This window comes from Nyctereutes procyonoides, unplaced genomic scaffold, assembly GCF_905146905.1.
Source record: "Nyctereutes procyonoides isolate TBG_1078 unplaced genomic scaffold, NYPRO_anot_genome, whole genome shotgun sequence".
Classification (NCBI taxonomy): domain Eukaryota; kingdom Metazoa; phylum Chordata; class Mammalia; order Carnivora; family Canidae; genus Nyctereutes; species Nyctereutes procyonoides.
Window position 1 is genome coordinate 743,968 of NW_026575135.1, and position 22,731 is coordinate 766,698.

The window sequence follows — 22,731 nt, forward strand, 5'->3', positions numbered from 1 at the left end:
GAATGGATTCCCTCCAGCTGATTGGGACAGTGCTCACTGCTGCACATGAGCAATTCACTTAGAAAACACAGAAAAGACTGAGAACAGGTGTCCTTTGGTTTTAAAGGGCATTAAAATAATCTCTGATCAGGTTGCTTCTATTTCTTTGTGCTTATTTTTACTTTTTAAAAATATTTTATTTATTTATTTGAGAGAGTGAGAGAGAATGAACAGGGCCGGGGAGGGGCGGGGCAGAGGGAGAAGCAGACTCCCCACTGAGCAGGGAGCCCGACACCGGGACTCGACCCCAGGACCCTGAGACGGTGACCTGAGCTGGAGGCAGATGCTTCCCCGGCTGAGCCACCCAGGTGCCTTCTTTATGTTTATTTACCGGTTATTAACTTACGCATTATAGAACATGTGGTTGAGAATTGATGTGCAGGTGTGATTGGGGCCGTGAGCCTTGCAAACCACAAACTGTGTGATGTGCAGAACTGTCCCCTCGGGCGGGTTGTAGGCTACGTGTGTGTGCACGGAAAGAGCTAGTCTGCTATTATTTACTTACATCATCAGTTTTAGAAAGAGCTAGAAACTAGGATTTTTTTTTTTTTTTTTTTTTTGGCATGGAGGGAAAACATGGATTGAGGGACATCATGTAATTGAATGCAGGTATTGGAAGGGCTGGCTGCTATGTTGAATGAGAAATAAAGGTGGTGTGACTCGCGAGGACAGACGTAATGCTCAGAAGTAGGAGGTGCTTGTTAACTTCTGCTATCAGTAGCAGGATAAAATGGAGTTTGTCGGAAGCAGACTGGATTTCGTTAAGAGGACGAGGTTTCTAAGAGCTTGACCTCATAAGTTATTCTGAATTTTACGGGATTTATAAAGAGCCCTCGACACAGTGCCTGGGATATAGTAGGTGCTCAGCAGAGCGGTTAGTTCACTGTTCGGAGTCAGTCGGGGGGAGTCAGGACGAGAGCCTTATTCGGACGGTGTCCGGGGTCGTGTGTGTGGCACCGTAGGGCAGAGCTCCTAAAGCGCAACGTGCGTGGGCCTCTCCGGGCGTCTCGTTAAAACGAAGGCTCCGGTTCCGTGAGCCTGGCCTGGGGCCCGAGAGTGTGCGTCTCCCGTAAGCGCCTGGAGCGGGGGACCGGGGGTGATCCTGGTCCTTTGGTCTCAGCTCTCACTTTAAAAGACCGTGTCCTTTGGCGCGGGCTCTCGGCGGCGCTGCCTGGGCGCCAGGCGGTGACGTGGGAGCGGAGTGGCGCCCCCACCCGCGTGGGACGCAGGGACGCAGAGGGGCAGTGTCTGCGAGGGTCGGGTGCTCTCAGAGGTTGCCAGTGGGGCGTCCACATGTGGAGGAGGGACATTTCTCTGTGTCCACACATTTAATTTCTTGGCCGCTGGTGGAAATTGAGTTTACTTTTAATTTCGACCAAGTGAGCGGAGGCAAAGAGGAAGGGAAGTTCATCCTGCCTCACTGTTCAGGCCATCGTGGTGTGGCTGCGGTTCTGGGACTCGAGAGACTCCCGGTACTTGGACTTGGAGTGCCCTGGGGTAAACCGCGTCTCTCAGCTCCGCGCGCGGGGCCCTTCCTGTACCCACGGGCCCGCGGCTGGCTCCCCGCCACCCCTCCCCGCGCCGGCGTGGGCTCCGTCTCCTGGGGGACGGCCCCGGGGGCCTCCCACCTGCAGTTCCCGGAGCCGGTTGGCCACAGAAGCCTCCGTGCGGGAGCTGGGACCGCAGTTCTCTCGGGAAGCTCGGAGGGGGGCCGAGAGCTCAGCCACCGGAGCTGCTGGGGAGCCAGAGAGACGCTGCTGCTGTTCTGTGTTTTAAAAGATGAGAGACACGTCCCCCCAGCATTTTAGCCTGAAGAAATTTGAACACAGCAAAGTGAGAAGAACCTGACAGTGAACACCCGCGTACCGCCCCCCCCCCCGATTGTCCAGTTAACACCGCCCGGTTTCCATCGTCACCCCCTTACCTTTTTGATGAATTTTAATGTAAAAGACCAAGTTCCACCACGATTACAAGTACGCTTCCTCCCTCTGAAATACTTCAACACACACATTAACTTCATGGTGTGTTCATGGTTATTTTTTCCTTTAAGGTCAAATTCACATATGTTGAAATACAGAAATGGCAACTGCGTATTCGCTGTCTTACGAATGTGCGTCCCCCTGTACCCCACGCCTCCTCCGGACGCCTCGTGTCCCTCCTGGGTTCCCACGGCTCCCGCAGGCCCCCACTTGTGTCCCCCATGGGCTAGTCTTGCCTGCACTAGGCTTCCACATAAATGGAGTCCTCGCGTAGACCCCCTCCTGTGTGAAGCTGCTTTCTGTCGGCATTCTGTTTCTGGGATTCATCCGTGTTGTAGTGTGAACCAGCCACACGTTCCTTTTATTGCTAAGTAGCATTCCCATCGTGTGTAAATATATTAGAATTTGTTTATTCATTCGGCTATCGATGTGCACTTGGGTTGTTTCGGTTCTTGGATATTACAAAAAGTTGGTAGGAACATTCCTGCATAGAGCTTTATGAGGATATTGGTTTTCGTTTTTCTTGATGGATACCTGGGAGTGGGATTCCCAAGCCACAGGGTTATTCGTTTTAGGAGATACGGCCGGTACTTTTTCCACAGTCGTCTAACATTTTGTACGCCGCCCACCAACAAGTCTGATAGTCCTGGTTGGTCTTTATCACTTGAGAATGTTTTAATAATGAGGAAAGATGCCGCTAGAGAGAGAGACAAGCACCTCATCCACACGTGGAAACTTTTATGCCTTGGTAAGTATATTCACATGTAGCTAGCCTGTTTGATGCTCAATCGTTTAGAAAACACTAGTTTTTTTTTTTTTTTTTTTTAAGGATTTTATTTATTCATGAGAGACACAGAAAGGGAGGCAGAGACACAGGCAGAGAGAGAGAAGCAGGCTCCCCGCAGGAGCCCGATGAAGGACTCGATCCCAGGACTCCGGGGTCATGCCCTGAGCCAAAAGCAGACACTCAACCACTGAGCCCCCGTTGGGCCCCTACAGCTCTGATTTGTAAGGTCATCAGTCCTGTTTGAGCCTGATGACAGACTTGGATGTGGTCAGGTTGAGTGTGTTCTGGTCCTGGAAAGTTTTCTATAAAAATGACTTAAATGAAGTCAGTTCGCTTTGTTTGGTTTGCTTTCTTCCAAAATAAGGGTCTCCTATAAAAGGAAGGTCAGAAGAATTTAAGTTGGTCTGGGGAAAGTATGGACTAAATGTAGGAATTTGTAAATAAAACCGTAGAGACAGAACCTTAGAAATCTCGTATGTACAACAGCACCCGGGCCAGTGACTCGGTGCCCGGTTTGTGGTTTTGACACTTTGGCGCGGAGCTTGCAGTTTCATTGGTGAGGTGAGGTTTGGTATAATTTCTGAAGCAGTTTTGACTGATGACCTCCCTGGGTGGCCACCTGTCCTCTCTGTTCTTATTTGCTTTAATCCAGGTGTCCCAGGACTAGAAGTTCTGCTCTTCCAGCGAGCTGAGATCTGGCCCCCTTGAGAACATCGTACTGTCCATTCTGCGGAGTGCAGAGTGCAGAAGCTTTGGGATTTACACTTCTTTAAAGCATTAGGGATTTATGCAGTCTTTATAAGAAAAAAAAAAAACCGTTCTTCATTTCCAAAGCATGAAGTTATCGTCAGGCCAGCTCGATACTCATTAGCGATGAGGACTTTCTGTCAGCAAAGTGACGGCGTTGTGGGGACTGTCCATCTCGGGTGTGTGACAGTCCAAGAAGAGGTTTATGCCCTGTGCTGAACTGGAGACGTGATGCATAAATCGGGCACAGCATAAATTTCATTTACTGCCTTCTTGCTATTTGATGTTTTCAATTCCATCAATAGCTTTTCTCCAAAATCTTGTTACTTTTATATAATCTGAAAGTGAGTTTAGCCATGGCAGGAATGGCAGCGGCACAACAGACAGCATATTCAATTTACAGCAGCTCGGGGAAGGCCCTGCAAGGGCAGGGGGAAGTGGCTTTTGTCATTTCTTGGGGAATTTGTCCTTCAATCATGCTTGGTTCTAGGCAGCTGTGTGTGATTTGCTAGAACTAGCATCTCTAACTTTGGTTAATTTTTATTTCATTGGCTTTGGCATTCGTTTCTGCCTCCTTTTTGGTTTGTTTTTTTGTTTTGCATTAAAAAAAAAGACATCACTGACTTACTCATGCATATTCATGCTGCACACTTTTTTGGGTTGCATTTTCACACCATTCCATGCTCCATGTAGCTTTTGGCTAGCAAGGAGGATGAGGACACGACCAGAATTGGAGAGGATGACGAGAATAATTTCCCGAGTGACCAGCATTTGGAGCAGAGTGACAAGGTAGGGACGTGGCAGTCACCTCCCAGTTCCATGCTCCCCTCTCTGTGCCCAAGCCAGCCTTCCTGTTTGGAGTGAATCCGTTGGCCTCTCCGTTCCTTCTGCCCGTGTCGAGTGCCTGCTGTGTGCCAGCGCGGAGCCGAGGCGCTAGGTCTCTTCCTTCTCGTAAGTTCCAAACAGGGTGGTAGAGCCAGTTGAGAAACAGCGAGCCCAGGAGTTGCCAGTAAAAACAGGGTTGTTGTCAGAGAGTAACAGGCATCGGCTGTTGGAGTTGGTCAGACCTGTGGCGCTCTAATCCGACCCATTTGTTGTCTGCGATGGAGACTGAGCCCTGTGAGGGGAGAGGATCTCTCCAGGGCGCAGGGCAGGTGAGTGACCGAGTTGGGAGGGGAGCCCTCCCCTGCAGGAGCTGCGCTCAGTGGAGTCCCGGATCACTTCACTGCAGCGTAGGACGCCCTTCTCGGGGCCCTCTCCAGTCTCCCGATCTGGAGCCCCGCCTGGTGGCCACGTGGGCATCGTTGAGAACGTTCCTCCAGTCACATTGATACTGGGCATTTGGGACAAACGTTCTCCCGAGGTGGAAAGACCCCGAAAGCCTGGGATGCGATGGACAGAGGAGGCTGCAGTCTGGCATTTGTAACCTTCCGGGCGTTGACGTTCTTGAAGTCACGAGTGTGAGATCATCAAAATGTCGGTGGTTTTGGAAAGCAAAGCAGTTCAAAGTGGGGATCTTGGAATTAGATCTTGAGTCTTGGTCTTCATCTTTGTGACCTCAGTTAACCCTTGCGTAGGCCCTCAGCCCGAGTTTTTTGGTCCTTGAAGATAATCCATCCTTGCCGGAGTGTCTGTGATATTTCAATTAGTGCATAGAAAGGAATGTACGAAGTGCTCAGGAAATGCGATCACTGTTTTTATTACGATAGTCCACATTTCCTTTCTTTGGAACTTACTTATTTCGATGGACGTAATAATTAGATTGGTGGCAAACGAGACCCTATAAGTAACTGCTCATTTGTGTGGGTCTTGTCTTCCATTTAAAAATCTTAATCATTTTACAAGTGAGAGAGAGGGCTGTGATGGCTGGAGTATGTGCCACCTGCAGTAATGAAGTCGAGGGCAGTTATGTGTAGACTGGGAGAAGAAGTTTAGAAAGAATGCTAATTGGAGCACCTCGGGATGCCCAACACAAGCTTTAACTCGGCACATTGTTGGTACCACTCCTCTGGGGCCCTCAGTGACCCCAGAAGGTGGATCCGTAAATAACATCTCCCTGGGAATTAGGATCTCTCTACTTCCCTAATGAGACCAATCAAAGTCATGTTAATTAGCGTGTCTCTGTAAAGAGTAAGGCGCTTTCCCGATTTGTAGCGGGGAGGATGCATCACAAGAGGTAGATGACAGACGTCTGAAGCGTCAGGCGTGGCCTGGGCTCCCGAGGAGCGGCCGGGGGGCCAGGGGACACGGCCGTGGCAGGCGGGACGCTGTGCCAGGACCTTAGGTGAGGCAGTCATCTCATTTTATTCTCTCGGTCACCTTGGGAGGTGGCGTTACTCTCCACGTTGTGCGGATCAGGGAACTGAGGGTGAGGAGAGGTGGCGTGACCTGTCCGTGCTCTTGCACAGGCACCTCCCCGCCCCGCCCCAGGGCACGTGTGGGCCTGCGAGCCGGAGCCGCGCTCTGCCCTGCCTGCTGCGCTTCCGTTGCCCTCAGGCTTGCTGGCGCTGCCCGTTGGGTCGCTGCCTCCGCCCTTTCTCCCCCACGCACGGCCCTCCTCTCTTCCAGGGGCCGTATTTTGACCGCATCCTCTGCTTTGCAGGTCGTGGAGGACTTTTCCAAAGGGGGCTGCAAAAACGGGTACTCGAGGCACACGGATTCTAGCGTCCTAGACTACGATGGAGCCCACACACCTGGCTGCCCCGGAGACCAGAGTCTAGAGGAAGGCGAGCTCCTGAACCTGCTGGCCCCGTTTTTCAACGAGAAGGCCACGTTGTTCCTGGAATCCAGGTAGACGTGCCCCCCCCCCCCCCCCCCCCCCGCACTGCTTTTTCTCTCTAGTTTGAGGGGAGAACAAACTCATTTTGCCAAACGGATTTAGATGGTGGTGCCGTGGAATTTAGCTGAGCGAGCCCCTGGAACGTCTTGGAAGGAATCTTGCCAGTCATGCAATTAAGTAATTAGGCTGCGCGCTGGTGGCTGGGAGGGACTCCGCAGAGCCGCATGCGAGCCCGTTACGAGGAGGAAGAAGGCTTTGCTCTGGAGTCGGCCCGCGAGCCCTGCGGAGGGCTGTCCGGCTGTCAGCGAGAGGAACAGCCCCACTGGAGTGCCCTCAGGTTCTGCACCAGCCCAGGAGCTGCCGCTGTGGTTGTGACTCGCTGGTTACGTTGAGCTTCAGCTTGTTTGTCTTCTCATCGTGCTGGGCGTCGTCGGCGTCGTCGTCGTCTGTGTGTGAGGGAGTAGTCGGGGCGTTTGCCTTAAGCCAGAGAAGGAGAAACATTCAGTACATTTTGTATTTTTGAAATTAACCCTTCGGGAGGAGACTGTCGCCCTTGCACATCCTTCCAGACCATGGCGACAGCTGCTGGGCGGTACTTCGTACTGGGCATGGCGACCGGTGCCGCGCCTCCCTCTCTCAGGGCCCCGGCCTCTCCGACCTCTTCTCGTGCGTGAGGAGGCAGGCGGCGGCGCACCGTTTGAGGAGCCTGGCGGGCAGGTGCTGTGCGTCCAGTAAAACTGTCCAGTTCTCTCCAGTGGAGGCAGAGAAGCAGAGCCCCGAACTCCTGCCGTGACTCTTGGCAGGAGCCGGGCACCCTGCTGGTTCTTGCACGGCCGGTGCACCAAGCCTCACAGACGTTCCTTAGCTAAGAAACAAGGATCGGGCCGTTCTGCTTTTGAGCTCAGGCAGGCTGACCCGCCCCCAGTGCCTGGCATCTCACACTTCTCTAGCACGCGTCCTGTTGGGGCACACGTCTAGCGGCCGTTCTGGTTTATTATCACAGGGACTTGGTGACCACAGTCAAGGCTCGAGAGACGGAGGATTTTCTCCATGTCGGGGCCCCAAGTGTCCCCTCCGAGAGTAGGGACGCCACCCTCTGAGGACCTCCTGGAAGGTGCCTGGGTGATTGAGCTGGGGGAAGTACGGCAGGCCGCGGGGGCATGTGGCGAACCCGGGCACGTGTGCCCCCTCTACGGGCCGGAGCCTCTCAGCCCTACGCGACAGAGTGGTACGGGCACCTGGGCTCCCAGCCTTCCAGGCTTTCGGTGGAAGCCCCAAATTGTATCCTACATCTCTTGATTTTTAAAGATGTGGACCCCTAAGTACATTTTTTAAAGAAAGCGTCTCCCGCCTGCCAGGCCAGCCTGTGACATCTATGGTTCAGTTACCTGTTCCCTGTAGGTGTCTGCTCCACGGCTTCCAGACCGCGTTGGCAGTTGCGGTGTGAGGACAGGGTTTCTTACGCCGGCCTACGTCTGTGGCCCTGTCTTGTTCTCTGCACAGCTGCCGTTCGCACTGTACCACTGAAGCCCGGGACGGTGCAGTCGTGGCCCCCAGGCCCTCGCGAGGGCCCCTCCGGGGTCTGCACCCTCTGGCCCACACCCTGGGCACCACAGGCCCAGCCTCAGTTCACCCTCACACCAGCTTTGTGCGCTGCTCATGGTGTTTTCCTTCTTATAAACGTGGGGGCTGACATTTGGGGACTTGACATTCCTGTAGCTAGGAAGCGCTAGAGCCATTGGAGAACCTTCTGGAGGAGCCTTTTACAAACACTCATTGGGCAACCAGGATTTTAATTGGTCAGAGAAACACTATTCTTGTGCTTGCGAGTCCCCTCCTGTCCCAGCCGCCGCCGTCTCTTGCCTGGACTCCAGCAGCGCAGGCTCCTCTACTGTCCACTCTCCCCAGAGCAGCCCGTGATCGTTTTGTAACTTAGGTCAGACCATATCTGTTCCATGCGTGCGACCTTCCAGTGGACTTCCGTTGCCCTTACAGGAAGGTCAGAGCTGCTCGCCCTGGAGCCCGCCTCTTTCTGTCCTTACCATCCACCCCCCAGCCACACGGAGCTCCTCTGTGCCTCAGACACCTCAGGGCCTTTGCACCAGCCGTCCCTCTGCCTGCAGTGTGTATGTGACTGGTGGTGTCTCAGCTCCACCTCCGCCCTGTGGACAGGTCCTTGCTGAGCACTAACAGGAGTCCTGCTTGCACGTGGTCTCAGGACTCCCTCCCTCCGTCCCGCGGCTGATGGTACTGCTCATCACTGCGGTACGTTGTCTGATTTAGTTACCGACATAGGCGTGGACGTCTGTCGTCTTAATGAAATGCGAGCCCCTGATTCCTTTTCACCACGCGTGCCCACTGCCGTGGTGGCAGGTGACAGGTGCTCAGTAAACACCTAAGCATCGGTGCAGACAGTTAGAAGCTCAGCATCACAGCAGAAGGTAAATGGGGAGAAGTGGAGAGGGTGTAGTGACCCCTGGGCTCAGGAGGATCGGGCTGCCCCGATCTTTGTTCTGCCGCTTTGCTAGGGGATCTTGAGTCTTCCGAGCCCATTTCTTCATCTGTAAAGTGGGGTGAGCTTTGGCCCCACCCCCCCAGGCGCACGGGGAGGCCCGAGTGTGCTTGGCGTGCTTAACGACCCGGCGCCGCTCGGGCTTCGCAGCTGCCGGCCCCCCCCACGGCCTCGCGCCGCGGCCGAGGTCCTCGGGAAGGCCGCGTAAACGGTGCCCGCGCCTCCGACCAGACCCTCGACCGAACCGTTAAACAGGTCCTGATCCGGCGACGGCTTGGTGAATCCGCTGCGCAGATCGCTGGCAAAGTCACACGTGAGGGTCTATCTAACAGCTCCCCCACTTTAGTATATTCCAGTGGCCTCTTTCACCACCTTTTACTGCCCGTCTGTAAAGCCTGTTTCCTGGGTTTTATTGTATGTTGTTCGGTGGTGGATGACGGTCCTCCTTTGGCCAGCTGAATAGCAATTGTCATTACTTTAAATCTATATTAAGGGAAGGAGAGGAAAGGAAAATTTAGTTTAACGTGCTTAAAGTGCCAGCAGTCTTTTTAAAGTCTGGGTTTACTAAATTTTAAGATGGTTTGTGTAGGCCAGATGATTCCATATTCGAAGTGAAAAAATGTACCGTACATTTAAATTCTGTTTTTCAAGCCTTTACTTTTTCCCCGTGCCTCCGTGTGCCGAAGCTGTGGTCTGAACGGAGTCGCCCCTGCCCCAGGGCTGGGCGGTGGGATCCGCACGGGAGTGGGGCCTCCCCGCCGCCCTCGAGGGTTCACGGCCCCGGTCACGTGTCGCAGGCGCAGATACAGGGCAGGGGCCATCAGGCGTCGCGCCGAGCCGTCGGCCCCGGGCCGGAGGCAGGCGAGAGGATCGGCAGAGGGAAGAGAGCGCAGCGCGGCCGAGGGCCCCTTCTCTCCCCCGTGCCCGGCCGGACGCTGGCAGCCCTCCTCCTGCCCGCCTCTCCCTCCGTCCTCGCCTGCTCCAGTCCCTGCGCCCACCATTTCCTGGCGCTTTCCTGGTTTCCTTCTTCTCTTAAATGAGTCCTTTTTCTCCTTTTTTATTTTTAAGTCTTTATTTTTTTTTATAGGAAAACTGAAGAATTCTTTTATTTAGTGAGAAACAGGTGGGAAATGGTAGCAGCTCAAACATCTGCTTTATTTTTTAGGTGATTCACACATTCTTATGTGAAGGTCTTCGGGTGGCCTTATTAATTTGATTTTCTCGAGTGTGGACGTTGGGCTGTGGCCCGTCCGCCGTCGTAGTGGGTTGTGTGTGCAGGTTTGGTTTGCCTGTGTGGACACCCCCGGCCCCCCCCTTCTCCCGTGGGGGGAGCCCCTGACTTTTCCCTGGACTCCGGGAGATCTCCACCGTAGGGGAGTTAAATTTCTGGCCCCAGTGCTTTCTGCAAATGCCCCCTTTTTTCCTGGCTGCCTCTCCTCCTCAGTTTCTCATGTTTGGGCAAATTTTGCCTTGACTTTGAGGCCTGTAGCGCCCCTTACACGGTTTTCTGTTATGGCTCTTCTGCTGTCACGGGTGTTTAGAGCGGCCTGGGAGGGGCGGAGTGTGTGCTCCCGCCGCCCCCGGACAGGAGCCTGTGCAGTCCTGCCGCATGGCACGCGGGTGGCGCCCCTGCCACAGAGCCTCGCCCGGAGGCTCCCCTGTGCCCCCACGCGGGCTTCTCCCTGCCTCGCTTCCAGCCGCGCCTCCTCCCTGGTCACCTTGGCTTTCATGCCGAGAACGTCCCGTTTCCTTTGCCCTGGCTGGCCTCCCCTCGCCTCTAGCATCCCTTCTCTGGCATCTCCTGCCTCTCCCAGGCTAGGCACCCCGGGATCGGGGCTTTGTAACCCCCTAAACTTGCACAGGGCCCCTGTTCCCCCTTTGACCCCGTGAAGCAGTGATTTCTCAATGTCCGTGTCCGACACCAGGCTAAGTCCCCGCAGGTGGTCTTGCCCCCTCGGTGTCCCTTGGGCACCCGGCACAAGAAACACAGGGATTCCTCTGAACTGCGCCCTAGTCTATTACCAGCTCCCTCAGTTTGGGTTCCCAGGAAAGTGGAGCCCAAAGTAAGGGCTTGGGTACACGTGGCTTCTTTGGGCCGTGACCCCGGGGAGCAGAGGCAAAGCCAGTCAGGGTCCATGACCTGCGTGCTGTGGACAGCGCCGGGGACGGCCTAGAGGTGCCGTGCCATTGGCCCTGCGAAGGGCGGGACGGGGGGACGTGTGTCCCAGCAGCTCTCCAGTCCCCGCACTGAGGGCTTCCCCTGCCCACTGCCCTGCCGGGGGCCTCAGGAGCGCTGAGGAAGCCCCAGGCCAGTGGAGAGAGGCAGGGAGCACCCCAGACGGGCCTCTTCGTGTCCCGGGTGCCGTCCTCAGTGTCCACGCTGCCGCGGCTGGGCGGGCTCCGCGGGAGCACGGGGCAGGTGGCCAGGGACGCGAAGGTACCGCTCCCTCTGTGCTCTCTTGTTTAATCCTCGTTGCCGTCCTTGGAGGGGGATTACGTTACTTCCAGAGAATCTCTGACTTAGAATTTGAAGCCATTTTCGTGTGATTTCAAAGCCACTGCTGTTTGTATTACGAGTCGTTCGCAGCATCCCTTCGTTGAGGGCCTGTGTCCCGGGCCCTGGCTGCACAGGGTCCACCTGGGTGACCAGGCCACCCGGGCCGTACTCCCCTGGATGTAGGACTGGGCCAGGGGCAGGTGGACCTCGCGGTTGGCAGTACTTGGTGACCCGTCTGCTCCCGTCGAGGCCCAGCCGGCCCCCGCACGGCCACGCGGGCCCCCGCTTGCTGGGTACTTGTGTCAGGTGATTACCTTCTCCGTGAGATAGACCTGCCAGGACCCCAGGTGGGGGGGGGGGGGTCACGAGGCGGTTGGGGTAAAATCCTGGGCTGTGGGTCCTGGCACATGGTGGGTGGGTGGCGTGCGTGGTTTAGACAGACGTCGGGCCAGTCAGTGGAGAAAACTTGGGAGGCTGGGCGGGGCACAAGGCTACGGCACGAAACCTGGTTCTCCCACTTCCTTCCCTTTTGGAAAAACAGGCCAGACCTCCTGAAAGTGCTGCGTGAACTGCTGTTGGAACGAATGCGCTCGCTAGAGCAGGGAGTTTCCGCAGAACACCTTGATGGGAAGGCCGAGAAGTCACTGACGCCGGTGGCCGTTCAGCTAGGAGGTGAGCTAGGACACCTGGCCCACGTCGACTCGTCGTCCAAGTCCCGTGATGACCCGAGGTCGCCTTGGACAGCCCGGCTGCTCAGGGCGGGTGAAGCGGCCACGCGGGAGCTGAAAGATGCCTCCGTGCAGACCGTGGCCGCGGAGGGCGACACGCTCGGGTTCACAAACCAGGGCAAGAGAGGAGTTTGGGAAGAGGAGCCACCAGACGCCACGTGCCACGCTGAGGGTCAGCCGCGGAGCTTGTGCCTGGTGCCAGGGAGGCCGGCCGCTGCCCTCTCCTTCCCCGGTGGGGCCGACAAAGTAAGCTTTTCTATAGATTATTTATTTATTTTCTTTTTTTATACAAGTGAAAGGCTTAAAAACTCAACTCTGATCTCACTGCTTTTTCTGATGTCTGCAAAATCCGGTGTCTCCCCCTGCCTGCCCCTCGTCTGGCCTCTCCCTAGAGGCGTGTGTTCGTCTTAACCTCCCCCCGGCCCGGTCTTCTCCGTCTGTACATCATGATGACGTTTATGCACTTCTCCTTACAGAGCTGTATTTTTACATCCGCGTGTGGCTTTTTCTTTCCTGCTGTGTATCAGGACCATGTTTCCTTGCGGCGGCTCTGAAATATTCCATTGTGGGAAATGTGCCAAACAGTGTAGGATTTTCACCCACTGGTGGACATTTCCTTTTGCAGGTTGCAGTGAAATTGTGATAACCTGACTTTAGGAGTAGGGCCGAGCACCTCGGTTTTATCTTGTGCGGGCTGTGTGGCGGAGAGGTACTGTTCTGGGGCTTGGTCCACATTTCCCCGGAGATGAGGAAGCCCGACCCGCAGTGCCCACAGCGAGCCCGCAGCTGAGGGGCTGAGTGGAACCCCCCGCGGCTGAGTGCTCTGCTCTACCCGTTCCGAGGCTCGCCCCCCGCTCCTTCTGGCCCAGCGTGGCAGGGTCCGGTTTGGTGGGGGGAATGCATTTGGCTTCGGTCAAGACGCCGTCTCGATGCTTCTCCTCAAATACCATCAAGTGTGCCACACGATTAAGAGCCAGACTCTCTTGGCAGCGTTTGATTGGACCTTTTGCTAAAATCCTCCCGGGCGGAGGGGTTGGGCTGACGCTCCCCAAAGCGGAGAGATGTCAGTGTTCTGGCGGAGAAGTAGGTCATGTCTCTAATAGAGCGCCAGTGATGGCTGTTGGTGTTCTTGTTTCTGATGGGTGTTTTGTATCTGAGAAATCAGCTGTACACACTGCTTCATGGCATCAGAATGGAGAATTAAGTTTATTTTCTGACCACTAAATTACTGCTTTTGTGCATACCAAAGGGAGTTAGATATATCATTAGCAAAATTGCTTTTGATTGTTTTAAATTATGCACCAAAACTGTAATTTCTAGAAAAGGGTTTTCTAAAGATATCAGTAAAGACAAAAAAATAAAAAATAAAAAGACATTGCCATTATATTAACAGTACTTCAGATGCAAATGTGTACGGTTTGGCTGGAATAGAAAGCTCTCATCTGCCCCCAGCTCTGTTAGTTTGTACCTGTGTTTTAGGAAAACTAGATGTTTTTTTTCCCCCAGTTTGTGTGGGAGGTAGCCTCCTTTGTGCAGAAAAATTACATAATCGAATGAACTCATTAATTTCCCCAGATATATAAGTCGTTTTTTTTTTTAGCGTAGAATTATCCTTCTTGCTTGTGGCTTCAAAAGGAAGGCCACAGTGTTTGTTTTTTAGCATCTGCTGTTTGTGCCAGGATCACGCTAGATTTCCTGTACCTATACCATCACGTTTAATCTCCTCAAGAAGCCTGTGAGTTAGATAGGTATTCCCTACATTTTACATGTGAAGAAATACAGACTCTCAAAGTCTCAGAAAACGGTCCAGAGCGAGTCAGCTGTTGGGAGGAGTAGTAAGGATATAGACCGAAGTCCAATTTTAGAGGCGGATAGGGATTTTTTTTTTTTTTTTTTAAAGTAGGCTCCACTCCCAATGTGGGTCTCGACCCATGACCCTGAGATCAAGACTTGAGCTGAGATCAAGAGTTGGATGCTTAACTGACTGAACCACCCAGGTGCCCACGACAGGGGTAGTCTAAACATACTTTTCTCAGGAGGGGAGGGGTCCGCTTGCCACCATCACACGTGGACCAGTGATGGCTCCAAGCCTGGCCACTTACCTTTCCTGGTGGCCCCAGAGGCATCAGGGTGACCTAGGAGCTGAGGCTAGTGCAGTGGCGACAGGAAGAGAAGTGCGGCAAGGGCCTGGCCTGCTGGTGCTCTGTGCATGCCTGTGCATGTGTACGTCGGGCTCGGCGTGCGTGCGTTCCTGTCCCCCTTCCGCTCCCAAGTGAGGACTTCCATGTTGACATCTTTCATAAGGCGGTAGGTGGGGCTGTGCACAGTGTCCATAAGGTAGCATTTTGTGTGGTGTTATTTTAGAACCCGCATTAGGGTGACTGACGGCAGTCTTCCAGCCTGAAATTGGCTTTGGCATTTGTGCACTTGCAGATATCTTTTCTCCTGCCATATGACACACAGATTTGGATCCAAGAATAAAGATTGGTGGAGACCGAGGATCAAGCCAGTGACTGTTATTCTGCGGTCCTCTTTGATGGGCACCCCCCCCCCCCACCGCCAACAGACCCCCTTCCCACCTCAAACTGTCCTTGGCCTTGAACCTGCTCTCTGCCCTGGAATGTTGGGTGTCAGAGAGTGTCTTACTTTGCTTAACCGAGCAGTAGAGGCTGGAGAGCCGTTGTGACGTCCCCCCTCTGACCTCCTCGTTGTACGACATTGGACTGGTTGGTTGACCTCCCAGTTTTTTGTCTGGAAAATAGGCCCGGTAACGTCTATTATCCTGTGAGTGCTGAGATTGCAGAGCTGGCCGGAGGACCCTGGACAGTGTGCTTGAAAGCATGTTGCATCCCAGAACATGCACGCGGGGCTCTTTCCGCCCTTTTCCTGCTTTCAGAGTCCTTGCTGATTTCGTCATTCCCAGGGTCCCCAGTATTTCCTGTTTTCCTCTCAGGTTCCTTCCTTCTCTTCCACTTAAAAAATAAAAAGAGTAATAGCCCCATTGAGGGATAAGCCACATGTCCTAACAGTTTATCCATTGACAGGGCGTACTGCAGTGAGTTGTTTGGTCTTTTTCTTTTTTTGGTAAATCCGTAGTTACGGATCTACTACCGTAACCGATTATAGAACGGGCTTAATCATCCAAAAAGAAACCCTGCCGGACCCATCCATTGGCGGTCACTTCCCGTTTCCCCCTAGTGCTCTAGCTGTGGGCAACCACTGACCTACTTTCTGTCTTTAGATGTCTGGCTTCTCTGGATGTTTCGTAGAAAGGGAATCACGTAACACGTGATCTTTGGTGACTGCTTCCACTTAGCGTAGCATTTTCGAGGTGCGTTCGTGCTGGAGTCTTTATCGGTAGTTCATTTCTTTATATCGCCAAGCGATATCCATTGTATGGATGTCACACATTTTATTTATGCATTCATCAGTCGATGGACGTTTGGGTTATTTCTGCCTTTTAGCGATCATGAATAACGTCGCTGTGAACGTTCACATACAAGTTCTTGTGCGGACGTGTGTTTTCACGTCACCCGGGTAAACACCGAGGAGTGGAATCCGGGGTCGTGTGGGAACTCGGGAGAACCCCCGGGCTGTTTTCCATAGTAGCCGCTCCTAGTTTACATTTTCATCGGAAACGTGGGGGTTCCAATTTCTCCACAGCTTTGCCGGCACTTGTTATTATTTTGATTAGAAGCTGTCCTAATGAGTTGGGAGTGGCAATATTCTATTGTGATCTGATCTAGATTTCCCTGACGACTAACGACACTGAACGTGTTTTCATGTGTTTATTGGCCATACAAAGGTCCCCTTTTGAGAAATGTCTATCAGATCCTTCGCCCACCTTTTCTTTGAGTTATATGTGCTTTTTCTTATTGAATTGTGATAGCCCTTTACATATTTCTAGGTTTTGTCCCTCTCCCCAACTTTTCAATGTACTTAAAATTCCCCCCACTTGAAAGACGTCCCCATTTGGCCTCTTAAGTCATTCTTTGCATGTTCATTCCACAAATAGTTGCTATAGAGTACCCACTGTGTTCTTGTGCCGGAGGCTGTGATAGAGTACGACCAAGCAACGCAGAGTCCCGAACCCTGGAGCTTACAGGCCAGTGCAGAAGGTAGACAGAGAACAAGTAATGGCACAGGCATTTAGTTATGAGGGTACTAGTGTTCTCCCTAGAGAATTGTAGGGGGCGGTGAGGGTCCGTACCAGGGAGACCTGACCTGGTCTTGGAAGTCAAGGCCCATTCTCCCGAGGAAGGCACATATGAGTGAGGTCCTAGTGAATGTACGGGGATTACTGGAGTGGTGGGGGTGGGCAAGAGAGTGTGCTGTAGACAGGGGCGACGGTGCGTGCCGAGCCCCTGGGGTGGAAGGAACATAGACATTTGAGGCGCTGACAGAGGGGAGTGTGTGGGCCTAGGGGAAGTGGGAGAAGGGCAGTGACCGGGGCTGCAGGTCACGTACAGCATGGCGGCCGCGGAAGGGATTTTGACCTTGGTCCTGAGAGACCGGGAAGTACGCCGGTGGTTGTAAGCAGAGGCGAGGGATGTCAGCTCTGCCTTTCCTGTCACAGTCTGGAGAGTGGGCTAGAAAGGGCAGGAAGGGCGAGGGGGAGGGGGCCCGGAGGCGGCTGTGTGGCAGGTGAGCGCCAGCAGTGTTTAGGGGTGGGATGGGGGCCGTGGGAGGCAGCGAGGAGAGTCCAGAGACCTCAGAGATGCGTTGACAGCTGCAATTAATGGAGCCTGGTGAGTGGCGAGGGTGGGCGATGGGTGTGAAGAAGAGCGGTTCGATAGACTTCCAGCTTTGGGCTGCACAGTGAGGGGACGGTGGTGTGATCCACCAACATGGAGCGTGTGGAAGCGGCGTAGCTTCGGGGTGGGGACTGGGATGATGGGCGGGAGGAGCCAGGTGCTGGGCTGGCTTCGAAGTGCCTGAGAGCCAGTGGAAAGGAAGATGTCGAGGTTAGGCAGGCGGGAGCTCGAGCCTGGGCGAGAGCCGCTGGATTAGTGACTCGGTAGCCCCCGAGAACCTCAGTAGGGGTGGCTGCGGTGCACTAGCCGACTGGCCGAGCCTGCGCAGCGGGCGGGGGCGGGCCAGGAAAGTGTTACTCAGAAGATGGTGTTGGCCAGGGGACCGCCATCGCGTGAGCCTCTGGGTGTCCACAGAGACAGTGCGCCAGGGCCAAGAGGGCGTCCAGGAGGAAAAGCTGGGCACTTGCCGGTCAGAGGAGGGACGTGGCAAGACACGGGAGATAAACGTGGATGCCACCCCTGGAAGCAGAAGTCTGGGCAGCCGGTCTGAATCCTGTTTACAAGGTTGGCACGGGCTCGACCAGAGGAGGTGTATTCATTGTCCTGTGTGTGTGTCTCTCCAGGATGCTACGAAGTCCCGCCTGCCCATCCTGATAAAACCGTCCCGGTCATTAGGAAATGTGTATCGGCTCCCTGCCCCCCAGGAGGTGGTGGCCCAACTGCAGGGTCAGATCTTGGAGCTGCAGGGGGAGCTGAAGGAGTTTAAAATCTGCAATAAGCGACTGCATCAAAAGTTGTTTCTGGCTGAAGCAATGATGGAGGAGAGGCCAGCAGCAGACAAAACGCTACAGGAAGGTAAGTGTGCAGTGTGCTCTCCGTGAGCTGGACGAACGTCCGATAGAGCTGCTCGAAGTGTCAGCCTTGTTGTTTAGAACTGCAGTAAGTTTGAGCATGAATTTTATGAATTACAGTGGTTGATCTTGACTCTTGACAAAGACACAATGAAAGGAACACAATAAGGAAAACGAATCAATTGTTTTCATTTTATTCTGGAGTCTGGGTAAAGGGGCTTGTAAGTGCGCGCGGGTCTTGTGAGGTCACTGCCTTCCCCAGGATGGTCTGCAGGGGCCCCGGCCGTGGGCTGACTCGAGTCCAGGTGGCTTTTTTGGCGTTACCTGTGGAAGCCTGAGGCGTGTGGCACCGTGTGTGTAAGTGAGAGCCCTCCTGGGGGGGTTTTCTAGAACGTCCGGGCTACGTTACCGTGGCCTCCTCAGGGCTCATTCCAAACCCTATCGAGGGATCCCTGGGTGGCGCAGCGGTTTGGCGCCTGCCTTTGGCCCAGGGCGCGATCCTGGAGACCCGGGATCGAGTCCCACGTCGGGCCCCGGTGCGTGGAGCCTGCTTCTCCCTCTGCCTGTGTCTCTGCCTCTCTCTCTCTCTCTCTCTCTCTGTGACTATCATAAATAAAAAAAATTAAAAAACAAAAAAACAAAAAAACAAACCCTATCGAGCTTATGCCTTCCTCTGGAAGTGACCTGCCTCCGTAGCCACTTTGCCGTGTCTGCACTCATGGGAGCTCCCAAAGTAGAGAGCCCCTGGGTTAAAATGTATCCGGGTCAGACTGCATAGACGTGGAGGGCGTGTCACAGCGGTGACCGTGGTGTTGAGGTTTTGGACCACTGCCCCTTGGAGCGTCTCAGGAAAGCCGAGGGCCGCGGAGCATAGGCGAGCACACGGCAAGCGTTGAACCTCGTTTTCAGAGGGATCACGAGTCCACAGAAGTACCTCGTCGACTCCTGGTTTTGAGCTTGTGCTGTCAGCGCGTGACAGCAGCACCTGATACCAAGAACGACAGCAGCAACCTTCTCTTTCTCCAAAAAGTATTGCTGCAGCCCTGCTGTGTGCTGGGCGCTACCGTAGGCCCTGGGGACGGGCTGAACAAAACGGGTGCAGGTAGAGATGGCGGGTGCGGGGAGGACGGAGGGCGGCTGAGGCACGGGCAGTGTGGAGGGGGGTAGAGTTTGCTGCCGTCCATCCGCGGAATCCTAGAGCCTCCCTGACGAGGTGACATTTGAACCCGGCCGGGAGCAGATGAGTGGAACCCTCAGCGTGGAAAGTGTCTTTGGCGGCAGGCACAAGGGCAAAGTTCCTGATGTTGCTTTGAATCTGGGGAGTTGGAGGCCAGTTACGTGGCCGGAGCAGATGGGAAAGTGGGGCAGGAAGGTCAGGGAGGTGGCCCGTCGGGCGGCCCACGGAGGCCGCTCTCGGGCCTGGTCTCTTGCGCAGGCAGGCCTGGAAGCGGTGGCAGGGTTTCGGGGAGCAGAGCCACGTGGCGTGACTTCGGCTTCCCGGCAGGGACGGGCACACCGTGGCCGGGGGCCACCCTCGCTGCGTGTCCTGAAGTCTCCTTGGAGCTCAGGGACACACGCTGGTTTGCACGTAGCCTGTGACTGCGTTGGTGCTGCGCTTGCGGAGCAGCTGTGGTGGAGGCCCCGCGGCCGGCGCCCGTCCCACTCCGTCTTTGGCTCTGGACAGGAGGAGGCCGCCCGCCGCGTGGAAGGACCCCTGGTACCCTGAACCATCGGGGCGGCGGTGCTGTGCCGTGCGGAGGTGGCGGGGCCGCGGGCGGCCGGTGTCGGCTCTGGGGCCCCTCGAGGAGCCAGTTGGCCAGCCCCGCGCGGTGCCAGGCCGGCAGTCGGGGGTACAGGGCTGTGCGTTCGGCAGGTGGCAGCGTGTCGCCGGCGTCTGCAGTAGGAGACTTGGAGACCCGGGGAGCGGCCCCGGGCTGAGCCTCTCTGTGAGCGGGGGTTGGGCGGGGAAGGAGCAGCCCAGGAAACGGGGGCCCGAGAGGACGGCATCCAGGAGCCGGGTGGACGGCAGGTGCGCCCCGTCCAGCGTTGCCAGTCAGTAAGACCAGGCCAAGGGAGTGGCCTCCTGGGAGTCCGGAACCAGCCCTCACGGTGACCTCGGAGGGCACCGTTGTCCTGGCGTGGCCGAGGCCGGCCTGCCACAGCTCCCGGAGAGCCGGCGTGGGGAGGAGAGGACACGGCAGGAAGGGACCGCCCGGGGCGGTTGCCCATACAACGGTGCAGACAAACACGGGGAGCCACGTAGTCAGCGAGGCTCTGGGGGCCCCGGGGGTCAGGTGCCGGGTGACTGCGGGGCGCGTGGTCCCTGGGTGGCCTGGCGGCTTGAGGCGCGGAGCTGGGGTTTCCGGGAGGAGAGCGTGCCCTGGAGGCGTCAGTGGGGAGTGAGGGCACCTCCTGTTCTGGGCCGCGGCCCTGGGAGCGGTGGTCGGGGGCGGCATCCGCTGCTGGGCGGCCGCGGGGGAGCCGTGCCGGGGACGGTCCTGGTCCTAGCACGGGCGGCACGGCGCGTTCAGAGCGACACCGGGCTTGTTTGCAGTCGTGCCACCGAGGCGCTCGCCTCCCTCACGGGCGGGAGATGGCAGCGGCTGTGGGGACTGCGGGCAGGAGGCGCCTGGAGCCTCGCACGGCCCGCGTCCGGGACACGATCTGTGCCGGGGGTGTCGCGCCTCCCTGCCCGCCTGAAGGCCGCCGTGCGGGGGCATCTTCCTCACTGCCCTTGAGGCAGAGCGGTCCCCGCCCCGTTGTATCACCAGGCGGCACTTGGAGCGATGGAGGGACCTGGCTGCGGTCGCGGTCAGTGACGTCGGACCTGGATTCACACCCGTCTGCCTGGTTTCCAGGCCGTGCCCTGCGCTGCCTCTGAAAGCCCGCTGTCCCCACCTCGCATGTGGGTTTTCTGGTGACCCGTAGCCCCTGGTGTTCCCCACGGATCGTTGGGTTCTTGGGTTCAGCACAGTGGAGGTTTCGGGACGGGCGGGCCGTCGGTGGCATGGCCGTCCCCGCCCCCGTCCCTTCCGGTCCTCGCCTCCTCCCGCGCAGCCGTCTAGCCCCGCGTTCGTGGACTCCCCCGGGAACACAGCAGGTGCTCTGTGTGTGGGAGACAGAGACACGCGGGAGGGGTGAGCGGGTCTCTGCCTTCGGAGGACTCCCAGACCATTGGGGGGGGGGCAGATAGTTCACGGAGCAGCGCGGGCGGGAGCGGGGCGCTCGGGCCGCGGACCTGATGGCACTGGGCGCGGGGCCTGCGGTGCACACTCTCCCCGTGCGTGTTTCTGGCTGAGACAGCAGGGTGCCTCGACCAGGTGCCACCCCGGGTGCCCAGAGGACCCCGAGGCCTCTGCTCGGACGAGTGGGCCCGAGTCTGTGGAATTCATTTTCTCACTCATAGTTTTTTGAGAGCCTGGACTTAAACCATTTCAGACAAGCTGCAGCGTATTTATGCTTTTTACGTCCTGTTATGGCAGCTCGATAGATTAATTTTATCTTATAAATTGCATTTTGCCTCCCCAGTGTTTTTATTTTCCCTGTTGTATCTTTGTGTTCTTCTCAGTTGCTTGGCTGAGTTTCAAGCCTATGGTTTTATTTATTTTTCCTTCCTTCCCGAACGCCTGCAGCCCAGCCCCTTGTGGGAGCAGCCTACCAGGACGGCCCGGGAGAGCAGAACGGAGCCAAAGCCATGCCCTGTGTCTGGAGAGCCACGGAGGGGGACAGTGATCACGCCACCCACGAGACCGGTCAGAACGCAGGCCCGTGTGTACTGCGCAGCCCGGGTGCGGGCGCTCCTTGGGGTGTGCTGTGGGGGGCGGTCGCGAAGCCCGGCAGCCGGCATCTCGGGACCTCGTCGTCAGTCCCACTTAACACGGGAGGAAGCTGAGGTTATTAAACAGAGTTGATGCAGGGTCGTCCAGCTGGTCAGCGGTAGGCGGCTGCGGGTGCAGGGGACCGGGCGTCAGAGCTCACCGAGCACTCGTCACGCCCTTGCCCCGGCCGCAGCCGGGTGGGCGCCGCGGGGTGCTGCTGCGCTGGGCGGGTGCTGGGGGGTGCTGCTGCTGCTGCGCTGGGTGGGTGCCGGGGGGTGCTGCTGCTGCTGCGCTGGGCGGGCGCCGCGGGGTGCTGCTGCGCTGGGCGGGCCGGAGGTGAGCCCGAGCCGCTCCGGAGCAGGAGCTTCGTCACTGCTCGGTGTGGAGGCGCAGGGACAAGGCCCCAGGCGCGGCCCATCTATTTCAGCACAAACGGTCCTAAAAGGATGTTCTTGTCCCCTGCCCCTGGAAGGAACACGTGCTGTTTTCTCTTCACCTTCGATCCACTCCCTCCTCTTTTTTTGTTTAAAAAAAAAAGTCCACTTGAATCAGGACTAGTTCACCGTGTAGGAAACCTCTTCAGGCGTCCTAAACTTGCCGCGAGGCGGCCCTGAGATTGCGGGGATGCCCCTGGCTCCCCCGAGGCCGCCGGCCAGTGCGGGGGACCCGTGGTCACGTGCTCCTGAGTGTCGTGGGCTTGGAGGGGAAGGCTGCTCTGCCGGGCGTGCAGGTGCCCCCACGGAGTCCAGGAAGGTTCCAGAACTGCAGCGTTTCCTCCAATGTGGACGACTGGTTCTGGGGACGCCGGTGGCTTTCCTGTCGGCGGTGCGTCGGCGGCCAGGGCTTCCTGGCGGGCTGGCAGTCTCCCTCCCAAGTGCCCAGCGTCACGGAGCGCCTCTCCTCCTTCCGCAGGTGCTTCTGGTTTGCCTGGGGGCTGCCTCTGGCTGCACGGCCCCCTCTGTCGCCCGCAGCTGCTCTGTCCCTAGGGCTCTGCCTCCTGCCGCTTTCCAGGTCGGGCGTCCGGGCTCCTCGGTGTCGGACGCTGCCGGCAGCCCCTCGCGCTGGCCTCCAGCTGACCGGTTCGGGCGTCCGTGGTGCCTCCGCTGCCCTTGGCAGGTGCCGGGAGGCGAGCGCAGGGGGCGCCGCGGTGTTACTGGCTGCGACCCGGAGCGCGAGGGGCCGTCCCGGCTCAGCACCCGACCTCGGGGACGGGGACGCCAGCTGCTGCAGGAGGCGGTGG

General features: G+C 56.6%; 1 protein-coding gene across 6 annotated transcripts in view; it reads left to right on the forward strand.

Annotated features, from left to right (window-relative positions):
- The window catches only part of CDK5RAP2 (CDK5 regulatory subunit associated protein 2), a 166,774-nt gene that overhangs the window by 99,881 nt on the left and 44,162 nt on the right, over nt 1–22,731 (forward strand). For 4 of the 6 annotated variants that reach the window (XM_055301775.1, XM_055301770.1, XM_055301771.1 and 1 more), the window contains 5 exons: nt 4,246–4,341; nt 6,155–6,342; nt 11,882–12,314; nt 17,446–17,677; nt 21,306–21,425. In XM_055301775.1, coding sequence (XP_055157750.1) covers nt 4,246–4,341; nt 6,155–6,342; nt 11,882–12,314; nt 17,446–17,677; nt 21,306–21,425 — 1,069 coding nt within the window. The remainder of the gene's footprint in view (nt 1–4,245; nt 4,342–6,154; nt 6,343–11,881; nt 12,315–17,445; nt 17,678–21,305; nt 21,426–22,731) is intronic. The other 2 variants (XM_055301772.1, XM_055301774.1) reach the window with 1 other exon arrangement.